The sequence below is a fragment of the Salvelinus alpinus genome, chromosome 4, assembly GCF_045679555.1.
Source record: "Salvelinus alpinus chromosome 4, SLU_Salpinus.1, whole genome shotgun sequence".
NCBI classification, from domain to species: Eukaryota; Metazoa; Chordata; class Actinopteri; order Salmoniformes; family Salmonidae; genus Salvelinus; species Salvelinus alpinus.
Genome location: NC_092089.1, coordinates 66,909,905 through 66,934,938, shown reverse-complemented (window position 1 = coordinate 66,934,938; position 25,034 = coordinate 66,909,905). Strand labels below are relative to the sequence as shown.

At 40.2% G+C, this 25,034-nt stretch overlaps 1 protein-coding gene across 2 annotated transcripts; it reads right to left on the bottom strand.

Annotated features, from left to right (window-relative positions):
• Positions 1-1,548: 1,548 nt before the first annotated feature.
• LOC139574201 (ubiquitin-conjugating enzyme E2 D2-like) lies at positions 1,549-23,572 on the bottom strand. 2 transcript variants are annotated; one of them, XM_071398554.1, is made up of 8 exons: positions 23,183-23,513; positions 11,470-11,533; positions 11,353-11,384; positions 11,186-11,263; positions 10,942-11,047; positions 10,734-10,827; positions 10,505-10,554; positions 1,549-2,377 (listed from the first exon to the last, which is right to left on the bottom strand). In XM_071398554.1, exons 1-7 carry the CDS (start codon positions 23,204-23,206, stop codon positions 10,506-10,508), a joined length of 447 nt encoding a protein of 148 aa, XP_071254655.1. In that variant the 5' UTR covers positions 23,207-23,513; the 3' UTR covers positions 1,549-2,377; position 10,505. The 2 variants fall into 2 exon arrangements, with proteins under 2 accessions (XP_071254655.1, XP_071254656.1); XM_071398555.1 differs by lacking the exon at positions 10,505-10,554 and having other exon boundaries at positions 23,183-23,572.
• Between the last annotated feature and the right edge of the window lie 1,462 nt (positions 23,573-25,034).

Genomic DNA, 25,034 nt, shown 5'->3' with positions numbered 1-25,034 from the left:
CATCCTCCGAGAGCAACTTCTGCCAACCATCCAGGAACAATTTGGTGACGAACAATGCCTTTTCCAGCATGATGGAGCACCTTGCCATAAGGCAAAAGTGATAACTAAGTGGCTCGGGGAACAAAACATCGATATTTTGGGTCCAGGGCCAGGAAACTCCCCAGACCTTAATCACATTGTGAACTTGTGGTCAATCCTCAAGAGGCGGATGGACAAACAAAAACCCACAAATTCAGACTATGCAAGACTGGGCTGCAATCAGTCAGGATGTGGCCCAGAAGTTAATTGACAGCATGCCAGGGCAGATTGCAGAGGTCTTGAATAAGAAGGGTCAACACTGCAAATATTGACTATTTGCATCAACTTCATGTAATTGTCAATAAAAGCCTTTGACACTTATGACATGCTTGTAATTATACTTCAGTATTCCATACTAACATCTGACAAAAATATCTACTGAAGCAGCAAACTTTGTGGAAATTAATATGTGTAATTCTCAACTTTTGGCCACAACTGTACACTGTATAATAGGACAATATTTTATACAGAAAAATAAACATGCAACAATTAAGATTTTGTGGAGTTACAGTTAAGGAAATCAGTAAATTTAAATAAATTCATTAGGCCCTAATCTATGGATTTCACAGGCCGCAGCCATGGGTGGGCATGGGAGCACATAGGCCCACAAAATGACAGAATTACTATTTGGCATCCCCTCCATCCGGACATGAAGGTCCTGGGCTGGCGTGGTTACTTACACGGTTGTGAGGCCGGTTGGACATACTGCCAAATTCTCTAAAATGATATTGGAGGCAACTTATGGTAGAGAAGTGGACATTCTCTGCAGTCAGCATGCCAATTGCATGCTCCTTCAAAACGTGAGACGTCTGTGGCATTGCGTTGTGTGAGTAAACTGCACATTTCAGTGGCCTTTTGTCCCCAGCACAAGGTGCACCTGTGTAATGATCATGCTGTTTAATCAGTTTCTTGATAGGTGGATGGATTGTCTTGGCAAAGGAGAAACGCTCACTAACAGGGATGTTAAATTTGTGCACAAAATTTGAGAGAAATATGATTTTGGTACGTATGAAACATGGGACCAACACTTTACATGAAAACTTTATATTTGTATTCAGTGTAATAGGGTATCTAAGTCACTCTGGATAGGTCTGCTAAATGACCAAACTGTAAATAATAACTGTAAATAAATATTCAAAATGCAGGCATTCAGCATCCAGAGAACAGCGTCCAGGTGCATCTCAATACTGATGTGGACTTGCTCTGACCATTCCAAGTCTTCAAAGATTTGCTTAAAATGGAGGTAAGGAGTCTAGGAAAAGACACGGCTACTATTACATATGAAAGGCCATAGCTGCTCTAGTCATGGGGGGCCTATAAATAGCCCCACAGTTGTTGAGGGGTTCTCAGCGGCATATCGTTTCCTACTTGTAGTGCAACCAGAACAGACTAACAACAACAGTCCCAATGCATCTCCATGTTCATACATTAAAAAGTAGTTATCTTACAAAACACACCAGAATACCAGAGGGTTATTTGTTCAACTTTATTGAGAAAAAAAATAAAAGTAACCATTAAATAGCAGAGCTATTAGTTGATCGATCAGCCATCGAGAGCTTTGAATAACGTATTCAGTGCAAAAGCGAGAACAGTGTTGTGGATGATGGATTAACTAATGGCTCCCGTTCTAAAAACGACAAAAGGAAAAGGATTAACAAAAAAGGTGAAACTTTAAAAAGTGGACACGTTTGCTCTCAACTCTTTTCATTCTCAGCAGCACATAAACCAAATATTTATCTTATCAACATGCATAAAATGTTTGTCCTTATTTACTGCAGATATAGCTAACTTCAGCAATTCTCCATTCAAACAGTTAAGAGTAAGTGTATAATATTCACAGACCTCAGTTCTCTAACGCTATTGGCAAATCTTACAAAAATGTGATTGCACCATGTTGATCCTCTCAATACAGAAATTGTGGCATTTGGAGAATCCTTATTCCTTTTAGTTGGCACTTTCTGTGTGAACTTAGAGAAATCAAGAGCTCTTCACAAAGTGGCTGTGGTTGGCTTTATACAGATACATGCTCCATTGAGAGTTCTGATCAATTGGCATCTTTTGGAAAGAAGGGGGCCATGGAGATGTTTTTCCTTGTTAAGAGCATGTAAATAAATGTATGGGGTGGGGGGGGCGAAAAAGAAAATTACTGTTATTGGCTGATGTTAAGGGGTTGCGGCCGAATGGGCAAAAGAATTACAGTAATTGAAAGTTTATCCCATCTATAATGCAAGTTGTTACGACCATGACAGATTATCACATGGCATACTTCTGAGTCCATTCCCGGGCTATTCTGTTGTACCTGTGGAGATAGAACAAATCAGCAAAAAGAAAATAGACTATCAATACACAATAGTCAAGGGGTGTGAAGATCACGAACGCCATGCATTACAACACAGCAACAGGTTGCCAACTACCCAAGTTGAGATCCACGATGTTCACACATAAACCCCCCCATAGTCCCACCAAAATGGCATTCAACATTGTCAATAAACAGTCCCAGACAGTGGAAATACTGTCAGTACCAAGCCAAAATCTACCGATGCAAAGGCAGATTTATTTAGAGCAGCCAAATATGGCAGCCTAGAGTTAGTTGAAGTGCTGTCAATAATATCACTGTCACAACCAATGACTGTATATATCAACTGTTTTAGGCAGCGGTGGTCCCGACCCATCCACTGAAGAGCCAGGACCACCCAATCATATTGAGCAACAAAAAAAGATATATACACTGAACAAAAAATAAAACGCAACATGTAAAGTGTTGGTCCCATTTTTCACGAGTTGACAGAAATTTTCCATATGCACAAAAAGCTTCTCTCTAAAATGATGTTTACATCCCTGTTAAGTGAGCATTTTTCTCCTTTGCCAAGATAATCCATCCACCTGACAGGTGTGGCATATCAAGAAGCTGATTAAACAGCATGATCATTACACAGGTGCACCTTATGTTGGGGACAATAAAAGGCCACTCTGAAATGTGCAGTTGTGTCACACAAGACAATGCCACAGATGTCTAAAGTTGGAGGGAGCGTGCAATTGGCATGTTGACTACAGGAATGTCCAACAGAGCTGTTGCCAGATAATTGAATGTTAATCTCTCAACCATAAGCTGCCTCCAACGTCGTTTTAGCGAATTTGGCAGTACATCCAACCGGCCTCACAACCAGACCACATGTAAGCGCGCCAGCCCAAGACCTCCACATCCGGCTTCTTAACCTGCGGAAGCATCTGAGGATGGGGAAGGGGGTGCTCAGGAGAATTTCCGTCTATTAAAGCCCTTGTGGGGAAAAACTAATTCTGATTGGCTGGGCCTCGCTCCCCAGTGGAGGGACCTGGCTCCCAAGTGGGTGGACCTTTGCCCTCCCAGGCTCACACATGGCTGCGCCATTGCCCAGTCATGTGAATTCCATAGATTAGGGCCTAATTCATTTAAATTGCTAGATTTTTTTCTACAAACCCAAACTCGGTAAAACCTTTTTTTTCTTTTTTTTCTTAGGGGTGGATCAGCTTAATATTGCAGAAAGATTGTTGCTTCCATCAATGTAATTGTCTGCATCATTTCCAATCCCCCATATCTTTTTTTGATATATATATATATATATATATATAAACACACATACATAAACACATATATACATACGTGTTTTTAAATATACCTTTATTATTCCCCGCAAACCCTACCACCCTTCCCCCAATTGGAGTAAACTAATAAACAATAACACTTAGGCTTCTACCTTCAGTTTTATACTTATTTTACAATAGTTATATTTTGTTTGTTTTTAGTCCTTCCTCTATTTCTGATGTCCATCCAGTTTGATTTGTTTGTAACTGTCCTATTTCACAACATTTCTGAACCTATATCAATTTTACAGACCCTGTATGTTTTACATTTGTTGTCTTGTTATTAGTCCCACCCTTCAGCTCCATTCAACCCCTCCCATCTATCTCGGATTTCTATTTGCCATATATTTTTTAACTGTGCTGTGATGCTTCACAACAGTACTGAACCTTTCTATTCTCTCATAGCTTCTACAGATTGTAAATTAAAGATACATTTTTTTGCTAAAATAATGATTATATTATTGATCGATTGACTATGGCTTTTCAAATCACCCAGTGTTGCTATCTGCAACGTTAGTTCTAGACAAATGTTGCCATTCCTGGACCTGTGACCAAAAACGAGCTACATATGGACAGTATCAAAATAAGTGATCTAATGACTGCCTCCTCACAGAAAAATCTGCAGAGCTGGGAAGATTGTATCCCACAAATATATAACATTCTATTGGTTGCAAGAATTTTGTATAGTAATTTAAATTGAAAAATTCAAAGTTTTGAATCCGGCATTGTTTTGCGTGTCAATTCATAAACCATGTGCCATGGAATGGGTACATCAAATCTCTTCCAACTATTTTGCAATTTATAGGGCACAGCTGTCAATCTTTTGGTCCTTAAATTAAATTGGTATATGTTTTTATTTATCATACTTTTCTTTAACCATTTATGTTGTTTAATGCAGGGCCGACAGACAAGTTCCTTTCTTTTCCCCCTTCTACTTGCCTCTTCCATTTTTGTGGTAATGCTGCAATAAATTGGTTTTAATTTTGGGTAGAGCAGACATTTCCATATGTCTGTGTTAGCTGCATGTGTGACAACTCCACCAGTCCTATTTATGATATCATTCACTAAAAGTATACCTTTTTTAAACAATTAAATCGGGAAGAGTTTAACCACAATATTTGTTGTATTATTTGTTCTGTCTTTTCAGTTGGATTAAACTGAAATTGCAACCAACTTTCTAAAGCTTGTTGAAAAAAATAACGATAGTATGGAATAAATTGGTTTTCAAATAACCGAAAGCGAGCAGTTGTATAATGTATTCTGAATAAAGGGAAAAGGGCCATTCTTGAACATGGGGTGAGACATTCCTACCAATTTACAAGAGAACCAGTTTGGATTTAAGTATAACTTTTGTATGACTGATGCCTTTAGTGAGAGGTCTAATGCTTTAATATTTAATAATTTCTGCCCTTCTAATTCATATTCAGTATATAAATAGGCATTTTTAATTTTGTCTGGCTTGCCATTCCAAATAAAATTGAATATTTTTTGTTCATATAATTTAAAAAGCAGGTCCCTAGGTGTAGGCAAAACCTTAAGCAAATAGGTAAAGTGTGATATGACTAAAGAGTTAAATCAGGGTGATTTTTCCACAAATAGACAGGTATTTTCCTTTCCATGGTAGCAAGATCTTATCTATTTTTTCAAACTTTCTATAAACATTTATTGGAGTGAGATCATTTCTTTCTTTTCGGATTTGTATACCGAGTATGTCCACATCCCCGTCAGACCATTTTATTGGTAAACTACACAGTAATGTAAAATGTGCATTTTTTTTGTGATCCAATACATAATATAGCACACATAATTTGGTTTTAATCCAGAGAGGTTAGCAAAACTCGGTGGAATCTTTGCATGTTGCGTTTATATTTTTGTTCAGTGTATATACACACACTGAGTGTACAAAACATTAAGAACACCTGCTCTTTACATGACAGACTGACCAGGTGAATTCAGGTGAAAGCTATGATCCCTTATTGATGTCACTTGTTAAAGCCACTTCAAAACAGTATAGATGAAGGGGAGGAGACTTGTTAAAGGATTTTTATGCCTTGAGACATGGATTGTGTGTGTGCAATTCAGAGGGTGGTAGTAGGTGCCAGGCGTAACAGTTTGTGTCAATAACTGCAACGCTGCTGGGTTTTCCCACACAACAGTTTCCAGTGTGTATCAAGAATGGTCCACCACCCAAAGGACATCCAGCCAACTTGACAACTGTGGGAAGCATTGGGGGAAGAATTGGAGTCAACATGGGTCAGCATCCCTGTGGAACGTTTTGGACACCTTGTCGAGCCCATGCCCTGACAAATTGAAAGCAAAAGGGGGGGTGCAACTCAATATTAGGTAGATGTTCCTAATGTTTGGTATACATCTCACACAGTACTAATCAGAAGTTTGGACACCTACTCATTCAAGGGTTTTTCTTAATTTTTCCTATTTCTACATTGTAGAATAATAGTGAAGACATCAAAACTATGAAATAACATATGGAATCATGTAGTAACAAAAAAAAGTGTTAAATCAAAATATATTTTATATTTGAGATTCTTCAAAGTAGTCACCCTTTGCCTTGACTGCTTTGCACACTTGGCATTATCTCAACCAGCTTCATAAGGAATGCTTTTCCAACAGTCTTGAAGTAGTCCCCACATTTGCTGAGCACTTGTTGGCTGCTTTTCCTTCACTCTGCAGTCCAAGTTATCCCAAACCATCTCAATTGGGTTGAGGTTGGGTGACTGTGGAGGCCAGGTCATCTGATCCAGCACTCCATCACTCTCCTTCTTGGTCAAATAGCCCTTACACAGCCTGGAGGTGTGTTTTGGGTCATTGTCCGGTTGAAAAACAAATGATAGTCCCACTAAGCGCAAACCAGATGAGATGGCGTATTGCTGCAGAATGCTGTGGTAGCTATGCTGGTTAAGTGTGTCTTGGGGCCTCCCGAGTGGTGCAGTGGTCCAAGGCACTGCATCGCAGTTGCTAGCTGTGCCACTAAAGATCCTGGTTCGAGTCAAGGCTCTGTCACAGCCGGCTGCGACCGGGAGACCCATGGAGCGGCGCACAATTGGCCCAGCATCGTCCGGGTTAGGGGAGGGTTTGGCCAACAGGGATGTCCTTGTCCCATCGCGCTCTAGAGACTCCTGTGGCGGGCCGGGTGCATGCATGCTGACATGGTCACCAGTGTTACGGTGTTTCCTCTGACACGTTGGTGTGGCTGGCTTCCAGATTAAGCAGGCATTGTGTCAAGAAGCAGTGCGGTTTGGTTCAGTTGTGTTTTGGAGGACGCATGGCTCTCGACCTTCGCCTCTCCCAAGACCATATGGGAGTTGCAGCGATGAGACAAGTGGGACACCATGAAATTGTGGAGGAAAATGGGTAAACATTTTTTTTTTTTTATGAATTCTAAATAAATCACTGACAGTGTCACCAGCAAAGCACCCCCACACCATCACACCTCCTCTATGCTTCATGGTGGGAACCACACACAAAGACAGCGGTTGGAACCAAAAATCTCAAATTTGGACTCAAAAAGGACAGACAGTTGTTTCTCTTTGCTTATTTGAGCTGGTCTTGCCATAATATGGACTTGGTCTTTTACCAAATAGGGCTATCGTCTGTATACCATCCCAACCTTGTCACAACACAATTGATTGGCTCAAACGCATTAACCTGTTTGGGCTGCAGGGGCAGTATTGAGTAGCCTGGATAAAAGGTGCCCATTTCAAACGGCCTCGTACTCAATTCTTGCTCGTACAATATGCATATTATCATTACTATTGGATAGAAAACACTCTCTAGTTTCTAAAACCGTTTGAATTATATCTGTGAGTAAAACAGAACTCATTTTGCAGCAAACTTCCTGACAGGAAGTGGAAAATCTGAAATCGATGCTCTGTTCTAGGGCCTGCCTATAAATGTGCTTGATATTTATTAGTATACATGCACTTCATACGCCTTCCACTAGATGTCAACAGGCAGTGAGAGAAGAAATGGAGTGTATAACATGATCTGAGGTCGAATAAAAGCTCTTGGCATGACGTGACCCCAATTTCCTGTTTTCTGGAACGCGCGAGAAGGGACCTGGTATTACCTTCTGTAAAGCTGTCGTTATAGACGACTAATATCTCCGGCTTTGATTCTATTTGATAAATGTGACAATATCATCGTAAAGTATGTTTTTTCAATATAGTTTTATTAGATTATTGAATTTTTTTCGGGACGTTAGGCGTGTTGCTTTGTCTGCGTTTGTTCAGGAAGGAGAGCTTCGCGCCACTTTGCTAGCTTTCCGTGCCAATTGACTGGAGAAGAGGACATTCTAAAACCAAACAACGATTGTTCCCGACAAAGGACCCCTTGTACAACATTCTGATGGAAGATCATCAAAAGTAGGACCCATTTTATGATGCTATTTCATATATCTGTCGAACATGTGAACTAGTAGTTTGCGACCAGATTTTGGGCACTCTCTCGCTATAACTAATCTGGATGTCGTAATGAAGTTATTTTTAGAATTCTAACACGGCGATTGCATTAAGAACTAGTGTATCTATCATTTCCTATACAACATGTATTTTTTAGTAACGTTTATGAATAGTTACTTGGTCAGAATAGTTGAGTGTCATAAAAATATCCGCACATTCTGGGAAAAAGATGCTACGTTAGCACAATGTATAACCACTGATTTCAGCTCTAAATATGCACATTTTCGAACAAAACATAAGTGTATGTATAACCTGATGTTATAGGACTGTCATCTGATGAAGCTTATCAAGGTTAGTCAAATTATATATCTTTTGCTGGTTTGTTACGATCGCTAACTTTTGCTGCTGGTAAATGGCTTGTGTTTCTGGCTATTGTGGTAAGCTAATATAATGCTATATTGTGTTTTCGCTGTAAAACACTTAAGAAATCGGAAATATTGGCTGGAATCACAAGATGCCTGTCTTTCATTTGTTGTACACCATGTATTTTTCAGAAATGTTTTATGATGAGTATTTAGGTATTTCACGTTGGTGTCTGTAATTACTCTGGCTGCTTCGGTGCTATTTCTGACGGTAGCTGTGATGGTAGCTGCAATGTAAAACTGATTTATACCTCAAATATGCACATTTTTCGAACAAAACGTAGATTTATTGTATAACATGTTATAAGACTGTCATCTGATGAAGTTGTTTCTTGGTTAGTTTGGTTGGTTCTTGGTTAGTTAGGTTGGCTTTGTGCATGCTACCTGTGCTGTGAAAAATGTCTGTCCTTTTTTGTATTTGGTGGTGAGCTAACATAAATATACGTGGTGTTTTCGCTGTAAAACATTTTAAAAATCGGACATGTTGGCTGGATTCACAAGATGTTTATCTTTCATTTGCTGTATTGGACTTGTTAATGTGTGAAAGTTAAATATTTCAAAAAAATATCTTTTGAATTTCGCGCCCTGCACTTGAAGTGGCTGTTGTCATATTGTGCCCGGCTTCGGGCTTGCAGCCCAAAGAAGTTAAGGAAATTCCACAAATTAACTTTTAACAAGGCACACCTGTTAATTGAAATGCATTCCAAGTGACTACCTCATGAAGCTGGTTGAGAGAATGCCAAGATTGAGCAAAGCTCTCATCAAGGGTGGCTACTTTGAAGAATATCATCAAATATATATTTAACACTTTTTTGGTTACTACATGATTCCATGTGTGTTGTTTCATAGTTGTGATGTCTAAACAATTATTCCACAATATAGAAAATAGTCAAAAATAAAGAAAAACACTTGAATGAGTAGGTGTGTCCAAACCTTTGACTGGTACTGTGTATATTTTTTTTAACGCTCTCTACTTGTTAGTGTTCCAAACAGGACATTTGTCTTTTTACCTAAACATGCAAACACCATCAGATATAATTCATAGCAAGCAATGCACTGGATTGACATTCAGATGAACTGGAATGACATCTAACTGAAAGCCACACCCCAAATAAGCCAAGAATAGGACTGCATTGAGGCAGAAACCACTGTGCTTCTATGGCTATATGCACCATGCCACTGCTTAGTTCATTAGCAAACAAGACAGCTCATAATCCAGTGCCTTTATCACAGTCACACTTATACTTTAATTAGCTTCAAATGCAAAATTATCTCAACCCCATGGCAAAATGTGTAGAATAGCATGAGATTAGCTATAAAAACGGCAGTTTCCTCTCTACCCAATGACAAAATGTGTAGAATTGCAGTAACTTAGACGTTGTGTTTTTTTTGGGCCCACCCACATTTCTGCAGGCCCACCCACAAAAAATGTCTGGCCAAAGCTATTGATCGCGTGACATCACTCATTCCCGCATTTGAAGTCAAATAAGTTAGTTGAGATGGCGTCTCATGTCAGAGATTTATGTAGACATAACATGCAGTTTGAGCTACACCGGGAAATGACGTTGCAGGCTAGCTCAGTGCTGCCCCCTCTCATTGAGTATCTCAAATTGAAAGCCGACCGGGGTACTGCAGGCTGCCATTAGCTACAAAATTATCCTCATAACTTCTGTGTACGATTTTAAAATAATCAGGAAATACACCTGGTGTAGTAAAAGTAATTATTGGTGCCATGATTGTCATCAAAAATTATATTTTTGTTTACACAAAGATTGCCATTTTTCCCTTCACTATAATGGGGGGATCTTGTTTTCTGCAAACAATGCCTGTAGTACCACGGTCGGCCTTGAACTTCGTGGATTCAATGAGAAGGGAGAGGAGTCCTTCTCCCCTGGTCACAACCCATAAAGCTCCACCACAGACACACACACGGTCCACTCCCTTCACAATGCAGGGCAGTCTTACCCTAAAGCATAGCGTACTTGTCTGTCCATTCTCTCGCTAGTCTATTATACCTGATATGGAAGGAAAAGTCCTATATTATAAAGATATGACATTATAGGAATTAACTATCATTTAGCACCTATCTCGTTCAAGTCTTGGATCAAAAAGTAGCATAATATTTTTCACAAATATTAGAGTATGCAGTTCATGAACAAAATGTAGAACAAAGCTGGGTCTACAGTATACTTACTTTTCAGTATCTGTTTTGTAGATACGGGCGATTTCTGGCACTAACGGGTCGTCAGGGTTGGGGTCACATAAGAGAGAACAAATGGACAAAAGTACTGAAAAGGAGATTAAAAATAAGTATTAGAAGTGGATCTTAGGCATGTGAATTGAAATGAAGTCACAAGGTAAAAATGTGTATCACAAAGCATGAAAAACAACGGACATCCTACCTTTAGAGATAGTTAATGCTGGAGACCACTGTGATCTCAAAATATCCAGGCAGATGCTGCCGTTACTGTTAATATTTGGGTGATAAATTCTTGTGGTGAATGCTAGCTGCAATGAAAAGGTTGGAGCAGCAATCAAACACATGATTACATAAGATCAACGGAAACCATACTCCTCAATCGTCTACATGCATCAAGAAAACTATTAATTGTAATAGAACAGAGGAACAGGAGAGGAAATAATTACCTTAGGTGGCTTGAAGGGGTAGTCTGTGGGGAAATGAATGGTCAGGAAAAAAACGCCACCTTGGTATGGACTGTCATTCTGAAAAGAAACTAAAATGTCAACGGACACACTGACCAGCCAAAACGAATGCAACTTCCATGAGCAAACACTTCATAAATTATACTTACAGGCCCCATAATTGTAGCTTGCCAATGAAACACTGCAAAACCAGAAAGTAGATAGTTAGAAACATGTTTCAATGTTGAGAATGTTCGCTCAAATAAAAGTGCTTAGTTTGGCCTTACTGTCATCTCCAACAGGGCCGGCGGAACACTGTGCAGGAGGGTCCCTGGCCAGGTCGTTCAGCTCCTGAAAGAGGGACCAAACCAGGACACCATCAGTCCCACTGTTCCCCTACCAACATGGTTATTGAGTTTCTCATCCCTTCAACTCCACCTATTTAGTTGATCCAGCATAATGGCTGTGGTTGCAAACACGTGTGCATTGGTCATTATTTTATAGGACAACTGGAAACAGCAAACTCCATGATACTGCTACTGTACAGACCTCACAGTTGTATTTCGAAGGGCATTTACATTGCTGCCGTTGCAAAGAGCACTGCACAGTAAGTATTTCTAAAGGTTAATTAGGGACGGAGGAAAAGAGGAATCAATTTTCATAATGACACAGCACAATGACTAGTCTTGGCCCTAGTGAAAGTGGGCAGTGACTTAACAGGTTTCTTGACATGGTCTCTTGCAGAGCCCTGCCAGAGCAAACACTTCAGGAAACCAGATTAGGTAAGAACTTCTTCGGCCAATAAATACAATTATATTTGTCATGTGCTTCGTAAACAACAGGTGTAGACTAGTGATGTCACAATACCACAGGGTTAAAAATTCTGAGTAGCCTAGAGTTCTGTTCGTCCCATCCCCTTGTTCACATTTTCTAAATGTTCTGCGCATGTGCTTCGCAAAAACCTGTCACTGAAATTCACATTCTACTCAATACAACAAACTGAATTTAACTTCACACTGTATAATAGAATACTGCATAGAATTTCTGATTTGCAAAGGCCTACCTGTGATTTGGCTGGAGGAATGGGAGGAAGGAATATACATGTATAATGATCTGCAAGTTATTGTGGCAGTAAGGGAAAACACTGCATTAAACTTTTACTCAGTTAACACACACAGCTCCCAACTTATAACATTAGGCACCATATAACATTTAAGAACCACCAGAAATATCATTTAAATATATTTTAGGCTTACATTGAAGCACATCTCATGAGTAGCAGACCCTTTTCCTTTCTTCCTGTGCCAATCAAATTTGCCTAGACCTACTGTCAAGGCCAAGAAACTCCTGGCAGATGAACTTAAACTGGACCCTAAACTCCTCGAGATGGAGGACGCATATCAATGGCACTTCCATCCCCGATGGACAGCCCAGATCTATTCTCAGGTGAGCCAAGTGCCTGAAGGGAACCAAAATCTTCATTAATGAAAACTTCTCCGAAAAGGTACACCTCAAAAGAAAGGAACTGCTGCCACGACTAATTGAAGAACAAAAAGAAAGGCAACATCGCATACCTGAAGTATGATCAGCTGGTCGTTCACCCCCCATCTCATAGGCCTATGGCAAGTCACTCAGCTATATTACACTGATTTGACACACACGCATTCACACCAACAGATACACATATTTACTGTACTTTGTTCATGTGTTTCACCTAACCTCAAGCGGATCCTTTGTCCGAACCACCCGGGGCATTTGAACTGATTCCAGAGGCTGACCCAAAACGCCGCCGCCGAAGAAGGAGGCAGACGAGTGGTCTTCTGGTCAGACTTCGTTGGCGTGCACAACACCCACCGCTGCCGAGTATATTACTTGCTAATGTCCAGTCTAGATAACAAGGTAGACGAAAATAGGCCAAGGGTTGCTTTCCAGAGAGACATCAGGGATTGTAACATACTGTTTCACGGAAACATGGCTCTCTCGGGATATAGCCACCTGGATTCTTTGTGTGTCGCGCCGAAAGGAATAAATATATCTCCTGGAAGAAGATGGGCAGGGTGTATGTTTCATGATTAACGACTCATGGTGTAATTGTAATAACATACAGGAACTCAATTCCTTTTGTTCACCCGACCTAGAATTCTTCAATCAAATGCCGACCGTATTATCTTCCAAGAGAATCCTCCTCGGATATTTTCACAGCCGTGTAGATCCCCCCCTCAAGCCGATACCACGACAGCCTTCAAGGAACTTCACTGGACTTTATGCAAACCATATATCGTGACGCTGCATTTATTGTAGCTGGGGATTTTAACAAGGCAAATTTGAGAATAAGGCTACCTTTTGACTGTAGCACGCGCAAGAAAAACACTGGATTACTGGTAATCTAACTTCTGCAATGCATACAAGGCCCTCCCCCTTCATCATATCTGACCACGACTCCATTTTGCTCCTCCCTTCCTATAGGCAGACACTCAAAAACAGGATGTGCCCGTGCTAAGAACTATTCAAAAGGTGGTCTGACCAATCGGAATCCACGCTTCAAGATTGTTTTGAACACGCAGACTGGAATATGTTCCGGGTATCCTCAGAGAGTAATATCGACGTAAACGCTGATTCGGTGAGTTAGTTTATAAGGAAGTGTATAGATGTTGTACCCACTGCCTATTAAAACCTATCCTAACCAGAAACCGTGGATAGATGGTGACAGTCGCACAAAACTGAAAGCGCGAACCACTGCACCATGGAAAGGTGACTGGGAATATGGCCGAAAACAAACAGCGTAGTTATTCCCTCCACAAGGCAATCAAACAAGTGAAATGTCAGTATAGAGACAAAGTGGAATCGCAAATCAACGGCTCCGACGCGAGACGTATGTGGCCGGGTCTACAGACAATCACGGACTACAAAAGGAAAACCAGCCACGTCACGGACAAAACACCTTTGCCTGCTTTGAGGATAATACAAGGATTGTGGGCTCTCCTTCGCCGACGTGAGTAAGACATTTAAACGCGCTAACCCTCGCAAGGCTGCCGGCCCAGACAGCACCCCTAGCCACGTCCTCTGAGCATGCACAGACCAGCTGGCTGGAGTGTTTACGGACATATTCAATCTCTCCCTATCCCAGTCTGCTGTCCCCACATGCCAAGAAGGCAAAGGTACCAAAGTAAGCAAAAGGTAACTGAACTAAATTTATTTTACCGTTATTTTACCAGGTAAGTTGACTGAGAACACGTTCTCATTTGCAGCAACGACCTGGGGAATAGTTACAGGGGAGAGGGGGATGAATGAGCCAATTGTAAAATGACTACCACCCCGTAGCACTAACCTGTCATCATGATGTGCTTTGAGAGACTAGTCAAGGATCATATCACCTCCACCTTACCGGTCATCCTAGACAAGGCCTGGGCAACTCCATTCCTCTGGGGCCTGATTGGTGTCACACTTGCCACACCTAACACACCTAACTCTAATAATCAACTAATCATGATCTTCAGTTAAAAATGCAATTAGTTTAAAATCAGGTGAGCTTTCTAGGGATGGGGGAAAAGTGTGACACCAATCAGGCCCCAGAGGACTGGAATTGCCCAGGCCTGCCCTAGAACCACTTCAATTTGGTTACCGCCCCAATAGGTCCAAAGATGATGCAATCACCATCACACTGCCCTATCCCATCTGGACAAGAGGAATACCTATGTAAGAATGCTGTTCATTGACTACAGCTCAGCATTCAACACCATAGTACCCTCCAAGCTCATTAAGCTGGAGGCCCTGGGTCTCAACCCCTGACGGGCCGCCCCAGGTGGTGGAGGTAGGAAACAACATCTCCACTTCGCTGATCCTCAACACTGGGGCCCCACAAGGGTGCGTCCTCAGCCCCCTCCTGTACTCCATGTTCACCCATGACTGCGTAGCCATGCATGCCTCCAACTCAATCAGGAAGTTTGCAGACGACACAACAGTAGTAGGCTTGATTACCAACAACGACGAGACAGCTTACAAGGAGGAGGTGAGGGCCCTGGGAGAGAGGTGCAAGGAAAATAACCTTATCACTCAACGTCAATAAAACAAAGGAGTTGATCGTGGACTTCAGGAAACAGCAGAGGGAGACCCTCCCTAACCACATTGACGGGACAGCAGTGGAGAAGGTTGAAAGTTATGTTCCTTGGTGTACAAATCACGGACAAACTGAAATGGTCCACCCACACAGTGTGGTGAAGACACAACAGCACCTCTTCAACCTCAGGAGGCTGAAGAAATGTGGCTTGTCACTAACAGAGAGGCTGCTGCCTACATAGACTTGAAATCATTGTCCACTTTAATAATGTTTACATATCTTGCATTACTCATCTCATACGTACAGTTGAAGTCGGAAGTTTACGTACACTTAGGTTGGAGTCATTAAAACTTGTTTTTCAACCACTCCACAAATTTCTTGTTAACAAACTATAGTTTTGGCAAGTCGGTTAGGACATCTACTTTGTACATGACAAGTCATTTCTCCAACAATTGTTTACAGATTATTTCACTTATAATTCAGTGTATCACAATTCCAGTGGGTCAGAAGTTTACATGCACTAAGTTGACTGTGCCTTTAAACAGCTTGGAAAATTCCAGAAAATTGTCATGGCTTTAGGAGCTTGAAATGGAATAAGAATACATACCTATAAATATATGGATGAGCAATGATAGAGCGGCAGAGGCAAGATGGTTTAAAAAAACAATATATACAGTTGAAGGCAGAAGTTTACATACACCTTAGCCAAATACATTTAAACTCAGTTTCACAATTCCTGACCTTTAATCCTAGTAAAAATTCCCGGTCTTAGGTCAGTTAGGATCACCACTTTATTTTAAGAATGTGAAATGCCAGAATAATAGTAGAGAGAACGATTTAATTCAGCTTTTATTTATTTCATCACATTCCCAGTGGGTCAGAAGTTTACATACACTCAATTAGTATTTAGTAGCATTGCCTTTAGATTGTATAACTTGGGTCAATCGTTTCAGGTAGCCTTCCACAAGCTTCCCACAATAAGTTGGGTTAATTTTGGCCCATTCCTCCTGACTGAGCTGGTGTAACGGAGTCAGGTTTGTAGGCCTCCTTGCTCGCACACGCTTTTTTAGTTCTGCCGACAAATTTTCTATAGGATTGAGGTCAGGGCTTTGTGATGGTCACTCCAATACCTTGACTTTGTTGTCCTTAAGCCGTTTTGCCACAACTTTGGAAGTATGCTTGGGGTCATTGTCCATTTGGAAGACCCATTTGTGACCAAGCTTTAACTTCTTGACTGGTGTCTTGAGATGTTGCTTCAATATATCCACAATTTTTCATCCCCATGATGCCATCTATTTTGTGAAGTGCACCAGTCCCCCCTGCAGCAAAGCACCCCCACAACATGATGCTGCCACCCCCATGCTTCACAGTTGGGATGGTGTTCTTCGGCTTGCAAGCCTCCCCCTGTTTTCTCCAAACATAACAATGGTCATCATGGCCAAACAGTTCTATATTTGTTTCATCAGACCAGAGGACATTTCTCCAAAAAATACGATCTTTTTCCCCCATGTGCAGTTACAAACCGTAGTCTGGCTTTTTTTATGGCGGTTTTAGAGCAGTGGCTTCTTCCTTGCTGATAACCTTTCAGGTTATGTCGATATAGGACTTGTTTTACTGTGGATATAGATACTTTTGTACCTGTTTCCTCCAGCATCTTCACAAGGTCCTTTGCTGTTGTTCTGGGATTGATTTACAGTTTTCGCACCAAAGTACGTTTATCTCAAGCGTCTAAAGCCATCACATTTTCTGGAATTTTCCAAGCTGTTTAAAGGCACAGTCAAGTTAGTCTATGTAAACTTCTGACCCACTGGAATTGTGATACAGTGAATTATAAGTTAAATAATCTGTCTGTAAACAATTGTTGGAAAAATGTAGTGTGTCATGCACAAAGTAGATGTCCTAACCGACTTGCTAAAACTATAGTTTGTTAACAAGAAATGGTGGTTGAAAAACGAGTTTTAATGACTCCAACCTAAGTGTATGTAAACTTCTGACATCAACTGTATATCTTTACCAAATCTATGCAAACTGGTATTGTTCCTAAATATTAGAAAATTGTTATCCCCATCTTTAAAATCTGTGGATCAAAGATGTTTTACAAATATTCACCCAATATCTGTACTACCATGTTTTTCTAAAATCCTAGAAAAATTGGTGTATAAAAGAATGTTGAAACATTTTTAAAAAATCAACTATTCTCTGTGAGCACCAATATGGTTTTCGTAAAAAATATTCCACAGATAAAGCTCTTTTGCAACTTGTGGATAAAATATTTACAGCCCTTAAAAATGAATACGCTCTTGGAATCTTTTTAGATTTATCCAAAGCGTTTGACACGGTTGACAAACTATTACTTTCTAAATTGCATTATTACGGTTTTCATGATTATATAGTTATGTTTATGATAGAGAATTTCTTTAGGCAAATGGCATTAGCATCTACCAGGGCCAAGATATCCTGTGGCGTCCCACAGGGTTTGATAAGTGGACCTTTGTTATTCGTAATCTATATCAATGACCTTGCTGCTGTGTCTTCTACCGTACTTCCCATTCTCTTTGCTGATGATACCAATTAGATTTTCATCACACAAGAATTTTGATTTACTAATTAATGAAGCCAACTCAGGCATGGCCACATTTTCTGAATGGTTCCAGATAAACAAATTATCTTTAAACGTTAACAAAAATCCAACTTTGTTGTATTCACTAGTAAGAACATGAAATATTGTAAAACTGAGCAAGGATCTCAATTGGTGGGAATGAAATGGAACAAGTCACATCCACTAGATTCCATTGAGGTATAATTTATGAAAAGTTATCCTGGAAAAATCATATTCAATTTGTCTGCAGCAAAGTGATGAAATCTGTAGGTATTATCAGAAAAATGTGTGGTTTGGTTCATCAGGCTCACCAACAGGTTCACCAACAGATGCATATCTGTATTCCCAGTCATGTGAAATCCATAGATTTGGGTCTAATTTATTTACTTCCATTGACTGATTTGCTTATAAGAACTGTAACTCAGTTAAATCTTTGACCTTGTTGCATTTAGATTTTTGACCAGTATAAATCTGCGCAAATCAAAATAGGAAGAAAAAAAGGTAACACCTGTAATAAGGGTAATTTTAAAAACCATTTAGGCTGGAGACAAGCCGTTCTCTGCTGTAAAGCTGCAAGCATGCCAGCCGCAAAGCTGTGCTCCATTTCCCCTCTCTGGAGCTCGGAGTCTGCATGAGAGCGAACTTGCAGTGTAATCAGACTGGCCTGTGCTCATGGTTATAACAGGCGATTACATTATACAATGTATCAACTTCTCTCGCTCTGCTCCAATGTCACAAATGTACAAATATAACAGAAGACTCATCAGGGTCTGCATCCCTGCTCGCCATCACGGTTAAACTATATTTTAAAAACGGATGGCGCAACAGATGCACAGGAAGAGCGGATGGAGAGAAGCAGGTGAGTGAGGGTTGGCAGGGGATGCGGCTGGCGGATTACAGCTGCCACGTGATTTGCACATTAAAGTGAAGTGGATATTATTAGACCGGCGCGTACTAGTGGCTTTTGCTTAAATTCAACTGAATTTAGGAACAAAAAACTGCCTTTATAAAACTTTTATAATAGGTGCCAGCTGGTTCTGTAGAAGAGCTGAAAAACGTGGTAGTATCATATGAAACGGTACTCTAAAATGTTGGTATCATAAGTATCATGATGTTTTGGTACTGTGATATTACCGTGGTATCGGTATACCGTGCAACTAACAGTGAAATATTTACTTACGGGCACTTCCCAACAATGCAGAGAGAACAATAGAAAAATTATAACACAAGGAATAAATACACAATGAGTAACGATAACTTGGCTATATACACGGGGTACCAGTACCAAGTCGATGTGCAGATGTAATTGAGGTAGATATGTACATATACAGTAAAGTATGCAAGTAGTCAGACCCCTTGACCTTTTCCACTTTGTTATGTTACAGCCTTATTCTAAAATGGATTAAATTTTGCGTGTCAAAATATATAATAGCACTGTCAAAGCTGTACGAAAAAGTCTGCAAACAAGCAAACACAGGCCACGAACGATGTGTTTACAATAGCGCTTTGGTAATATAGCATCATTTGTTCGACCGCAACTTCTGGGGTAGCTAGCTTTAGCTTGGTACCTAGCTAGCACCAATACAACCAGCCTGAAAACAATGACCAGTAAAAACTGCAGTCATTTCCATTATTCTTAGCAACGATTTAGGAATCCTTGTGAGTAAGTATTAGCTAGGTTGCCACTTGTTGTTCGCCTATTGAAATTGAACTTCAGCTCATGAAAATAAATAGCTAGCCAGCTACTTAACCCTGTTGCCAAAAGATAACATTATAAGCAGCCAGCTAGCTTCATCTGGCTAGTTATGCTCGACTGGACCAGGTTGTTTTGTGAAGCTAGCCACAACAATTAGGCACAATAGTGAGATTTGCGGTCTGCCTTCAAAATAAAAGTATGTCAATGACAGTGATGCAAATGAATACAAACAGCAGAATTACATCATACTTATATTTTGAAGGCTAACCGCAAAGTCCACTATTGTGGCTAGCTTCACATAGATGGTCCAACCATTAATCAAATAAGAACTGTCTTATAAATTACGGTTATTTTAGATGACACATAGCAATATAGTTATCTAGCTAACTATAGCTAATGAAACAATGTTTTGCTATGTTTTTGGGGAAGAACATTGTTTGCATCCATAAGCTAGCTAGCTTTTTTTATGACCAGCACTCTAGGTGCGCGAGACAACTTTACCAGCACCATAGCATACGTATCGATGAATCATTGTGACATGAAATATGAGTGATAGTGTAATCAATGTGTAACAACTACGTAAAAAATGAACGTGTTAAAATATTATATGACGTGCAGTCATATTCAGGTCCAGATTGGTCAACAAGCTTATCTGACACGTCAAATAGTGTTATAGTATATTTTTTGACACGAAAAGACCCAAACAGCGTTCCATAGCAAAGACCCAAACGGCATTCCATAGAAATCCTGGTTGAGAATGAAACGACTGAACAAACAAACGAAACAGCACAGCAAGTAAGTGAAAAAAATTGGTTTTGATTATGTTTTACTGGTATTGGGGACATACGTAAACACAAACACAATAACCTTTGGTCAGTGTGATGTGTGTAACCTTTAACTAGTCAAGTCAGTTAAAAACAAATTCTTATTTACAATGACGGCCTACCCCGGCCAAACCCGGACGACGCTGGGAATCACAATAACGGCCGGATGTGAGACAGCCTGGATTCGAACCAGGGACTGTAGTGACACCTCGTGCACTGAGATGCAGTGCCTTAGACCGCTGTGTCCATGTGTGTGTTTTAACTATTTAACTGTACTAGAATGCTTAAAAGGCTGCTATTTTTTTCTTAATATATTGGTTATCGGTATCGGGTTTTTTTGACAAGGAAAATATTGGGTATCGGTGCATCACTAATTTCTACAAACCTGTTTTCGCTTTGTCATAATGGGGTATTAGGGGGAAGATAGATTTGAATATATTATTTAATCTATTTTAGAATAAGGCTGTAATTTAACAAAATGCGTAAAAAGGGAAGTGGTCTGAATACTTTCCAAACGCACTGTAGGTAGGGATAAAATGACTAGGCAACAGGATAGACATATGTGGTGAGTCAATAGAGTTAGTGCAAAAAGGCTCAATGCAGATAACCAATAGCAACCTGTACTAAATATTTAGCAGTCTTAAGGCTTGGAGGTAGAAGCTGTTCAGGGTCCTGTTGATTACAGTCTATATTGCATATGGGTCTGATTGGGAGAGGATGAGACAATGTTTGTCATCAAATAGATCAGTAAAGGAGGTGTAAGTCAAGCCTTGAACAGGTAGGAAGCTGTGGGCTGTATTTCCGTCAGGCACAGGTGGTGTCTGTGCAAAGCTGAGATAGCGTATAAACATACACAGCTGTCACTCAACCAGTAACAGGCTAACAGCCTGTGTGACATGGGCCTAGGATTCCTCTACTATGGTCAACTAACCGGTTAGAAAGATCAACACTCAACCATTATGTAAATACAGACCTGCTATAACTCAGTAATAAACATAGGACTGTAAAGACTTGAGTGATGCGTATGTGAGTTGAGGCAAGTAATTAGTATCTAGCGATAGGGAATACAGAACTTTGCATGATAGATGAAAGCCTAACAAATTGTGGCAATGTCTTACTCAAACACCTGAGTCAGAATGAGGATTGGCCTGACCAGTGTTATACTGTGGGAGCCCAAACGGGAGGGAAAGACAACAGCAGCATTGCTGTCAGTATGTGTATCTGCACTCAAGCACTTCTCTGTGGTTGAGCAAACCTAAAGAGTGGGCTTAGTGAAATTAGAAAGGTTTTTGATAAGAAGCAAATTAATAAATCTGAGTTATATGCATCGTACTTAATGTTTAGGTCTACATTTTGTTGTTGGTTTCATAAACTATGCTGGGTTCAATTCAGTTCAATTGTGTCAGTATCTTTGAAACTATAATCTATCAAAATAAAGTTGCACACTCCATAAATAAACTCACAGCACTTTAATGGGTATTTACCAACGTGTCGGCATAACTGTACCTTATTGGTTATTCACTGTTAGTCAGCACCCCCACACAAACTTATTTTTCTGGGTGTGTGCCAGCTCATGTTTTTTAATCTACTAGTACCTTTGAAACTAATTCCAATAGGTTCTTTATGCTATAAGTTAATTGTACAGTAACAACCAATGTTCCCCTTTATTTTCAGGCAGGACTCAAAGGGCTTTGAAGCAACATCCAGGGATACCAACAATTTATTTTTAGGCATGGGCCCTGTCCCACTTAAGGTGAACAGCTAGCAGCATAGGCCAACATTAGTTTACATCTATTCAAACTTAACGTTTATAAGATACTCTTTACATAAAAACCCCCTCAACAACAAAAAAGTTTCAAGGATGTAGGCATTGGTTTAACACCTACTACAGCAATGTAATGTTGGTGACCTCATCCATGGTGTTTTAGTTTGAATGTTTGCCAATGACAATAGGCATACCTATCACTTAATGCCATGGCCCTATAACATTTAAAGCTGAGTAATATGGTATGCTTTCAACTAACTACATTTTCTTGCATTTTCAACTCAAGTGTCAGTGAATGACACCTCTAAACCAAGATTTGGAGAGGTGTTTAATGTAGAACTTGGCTTAGGGGGGCACAGCAATTCCAGACTAACATAGTAGTAACACCACAGCAGCTAGCTAAGTCTATTTTTATGCCCGTGTTTCTTAAAATAGTGGAGGCCAGAAAAAAATACCCACACCAGGATAACACTTGACTTGGCCAACTTGCATGACAAGGTTTATATTTCCAGCAAGAAACTCCAACCCGAAACATGCCACGAGCTGGTAACGTTAGTGGTATGCAACAGCCTTATCCTCCCTCTCATCAGGTTTCACCATATCTTGTTAATAACTCCAGTAGTAGTTTAAGGGATAACGTTACTAGCTTACAAACTTTACACGAACTAACCTAACGTTAGTCGAGTCATTTAGCTTGGATTTTAACTACTTAGATTCTTTACTAATGTTTTCGTCACACTCACTTTAAAAAGTGGCTAAAACTAGCTGACATTAGCTAGCTAAGCCCTGCTGCCACTTTGCTACTGCTAGCTAAAATGGCTAACCAAAAGCCAAAGCAGCACGCTTGGCTAGCTAACGTTATAGCGAGCTAAGGTTATAGCGAGCTAAGGTTATAGCGAGCTAGCTAACGTTATAGTCAGCTGCCCACTGTACAACGACATTAACTAACATAGTTATCTAACTAAAACGACATATCAATTTCACCACATTAGCTACCTGCTACAGAAGAAATAACTTATTAAGCAGTATTTACGGCAAAGCGTCAAACAATCCATTTACCTTGTGAATTCGTTTTAAGGCCATTCTGCCAGTGCGTAGCAGGGAGCGGTTGTCGAAGAGGGAGAGCACAGGCTAGCTACGTGATGCTAACTAGCATATATCAATTAGCTGTAGTGTAAGGCGAACTACCTAACGTGTTCGTTACCTAGCTTGCTTTACAAAAACTGACTATTTTACTTTTACAGTTGAGACAAGGGTATCAATATAGAATGATATTCTGGCTTTCCTTTGTCGACAGCCTTTGACTGCACTGATATTACAACGTTGCCGTTACAAACTTGACCAGCCGAATGATTACGTTAGCTCGGCTCGTTCTTCTAGTCACGACTGTGATGTGAGCAATATTCGCGATGAGTACAATCAGCGGTTCGCCTTCAAAAGAAAAGTCCCGCATTGAAACTGATGCAAACGGATACAAATAGTTCAATCGTGCCACAATTGGACTAGGTAATGCTAAACAAGGTTGGAATGTCCTTCCATAAAGACAATCATTTATTCATTTTACAATAAACAGTAAAAATCTGTTGAAATCTCAAAATGTTTGACAGCTGCACCATTGAAAGTCTCTTGACTGGCTGCATCACTGCTTGGTACTAAGAGGCTCCTGAACAGCTTCTATCCCCAAGCCATAAGACTTCTAAATAGCTAACAAAATGGATGCACAGACTATCTGTATTGACCCTTATATTATATATATTTTTTGCACTGTCTCTATGCATACGCACACACTCTATGCACATTCTACCCACTCACTCACTCACACACACTCACACTGACACTCCAACACACACACACTTCATTTGCTCACACACATTCATACTGACTCACACATGCACATACAATCCTCATATACTGTATATCCTATAGTCAGTCACAAGTGGGTGTGTGTGTGTGTGTGTGTGTGTGTGTGTGTGTGTGTGTGTGTGTGTGTGTGTGTGTGTGTGTGTGTGTGTGTGTGTGTGTGTGTGTGTGTGTGTGTGTGTGTGTGTGTGTGTGTGTGTGTGTGAGAGAGAGAGAGAGAGAGAGAGAGAGTGAGAGAGAGAGAGAGTGCGCGTGCGTGCGTGAGTGCTTGCATGAGAGAGAGTTTGTGGTGTTATTTTTCCATATTAATGGATTGGAGAGTTTTGTTGATGTGAGTTGGTGCCTGTTTGATGACATCTGGTTGACATCAGATTGAATTAATTTATTCATTTAATTAAATCCATTAAAGGGGTAATCTGGGATTGGTACATACATTTTTTGACTTTTAAATTATTAAAATATAGCCATTGATTTTTGAAGAATGTAACTTAGAAATGCCTCATGAGCAACAGTCTTACCCCATCAGAACCCAAAATATAAGCTTGGTTTACTTCAAGCCATGCAGAAACACTGTTTTGCTTCAAAACATGATTACAACTATAATTTCGATCTCAAGGATGGTCAGTCCTTGCATCCATATGTGAGAGTTCTTGCGTCTATGTATTTGAGAGTGGCTACATTTTTGCTGCCCCATTCCTCAGCTGTTTACCAAATAAAGTGGGGGGGCTGCTTTGTTATTGTTTGATTGCCCCTTTAAAAGTGGAAGATCTGCAGCACTATTCAATGTCCATGATTCAGATTTACTATCTCATAATAATGACTTACTATCTCATAACTCTGATTTACAATCTCATGCATAGTGCATAGTCTGATTTTTGTTTGGGGGGTGGCGGGAACAAGCTTCCATAATTATGCCATGGAGCGAAGGGAAGATTTAGAGCCATTTTAAAGCTCAGTTTAAAAGCCAATTTCCTGCAATTTTACATTTTTCCATGTCTTATGTGTATCATATCATACCAGGAGTCAAATCCCAACCCGAATTCCCCCCCCC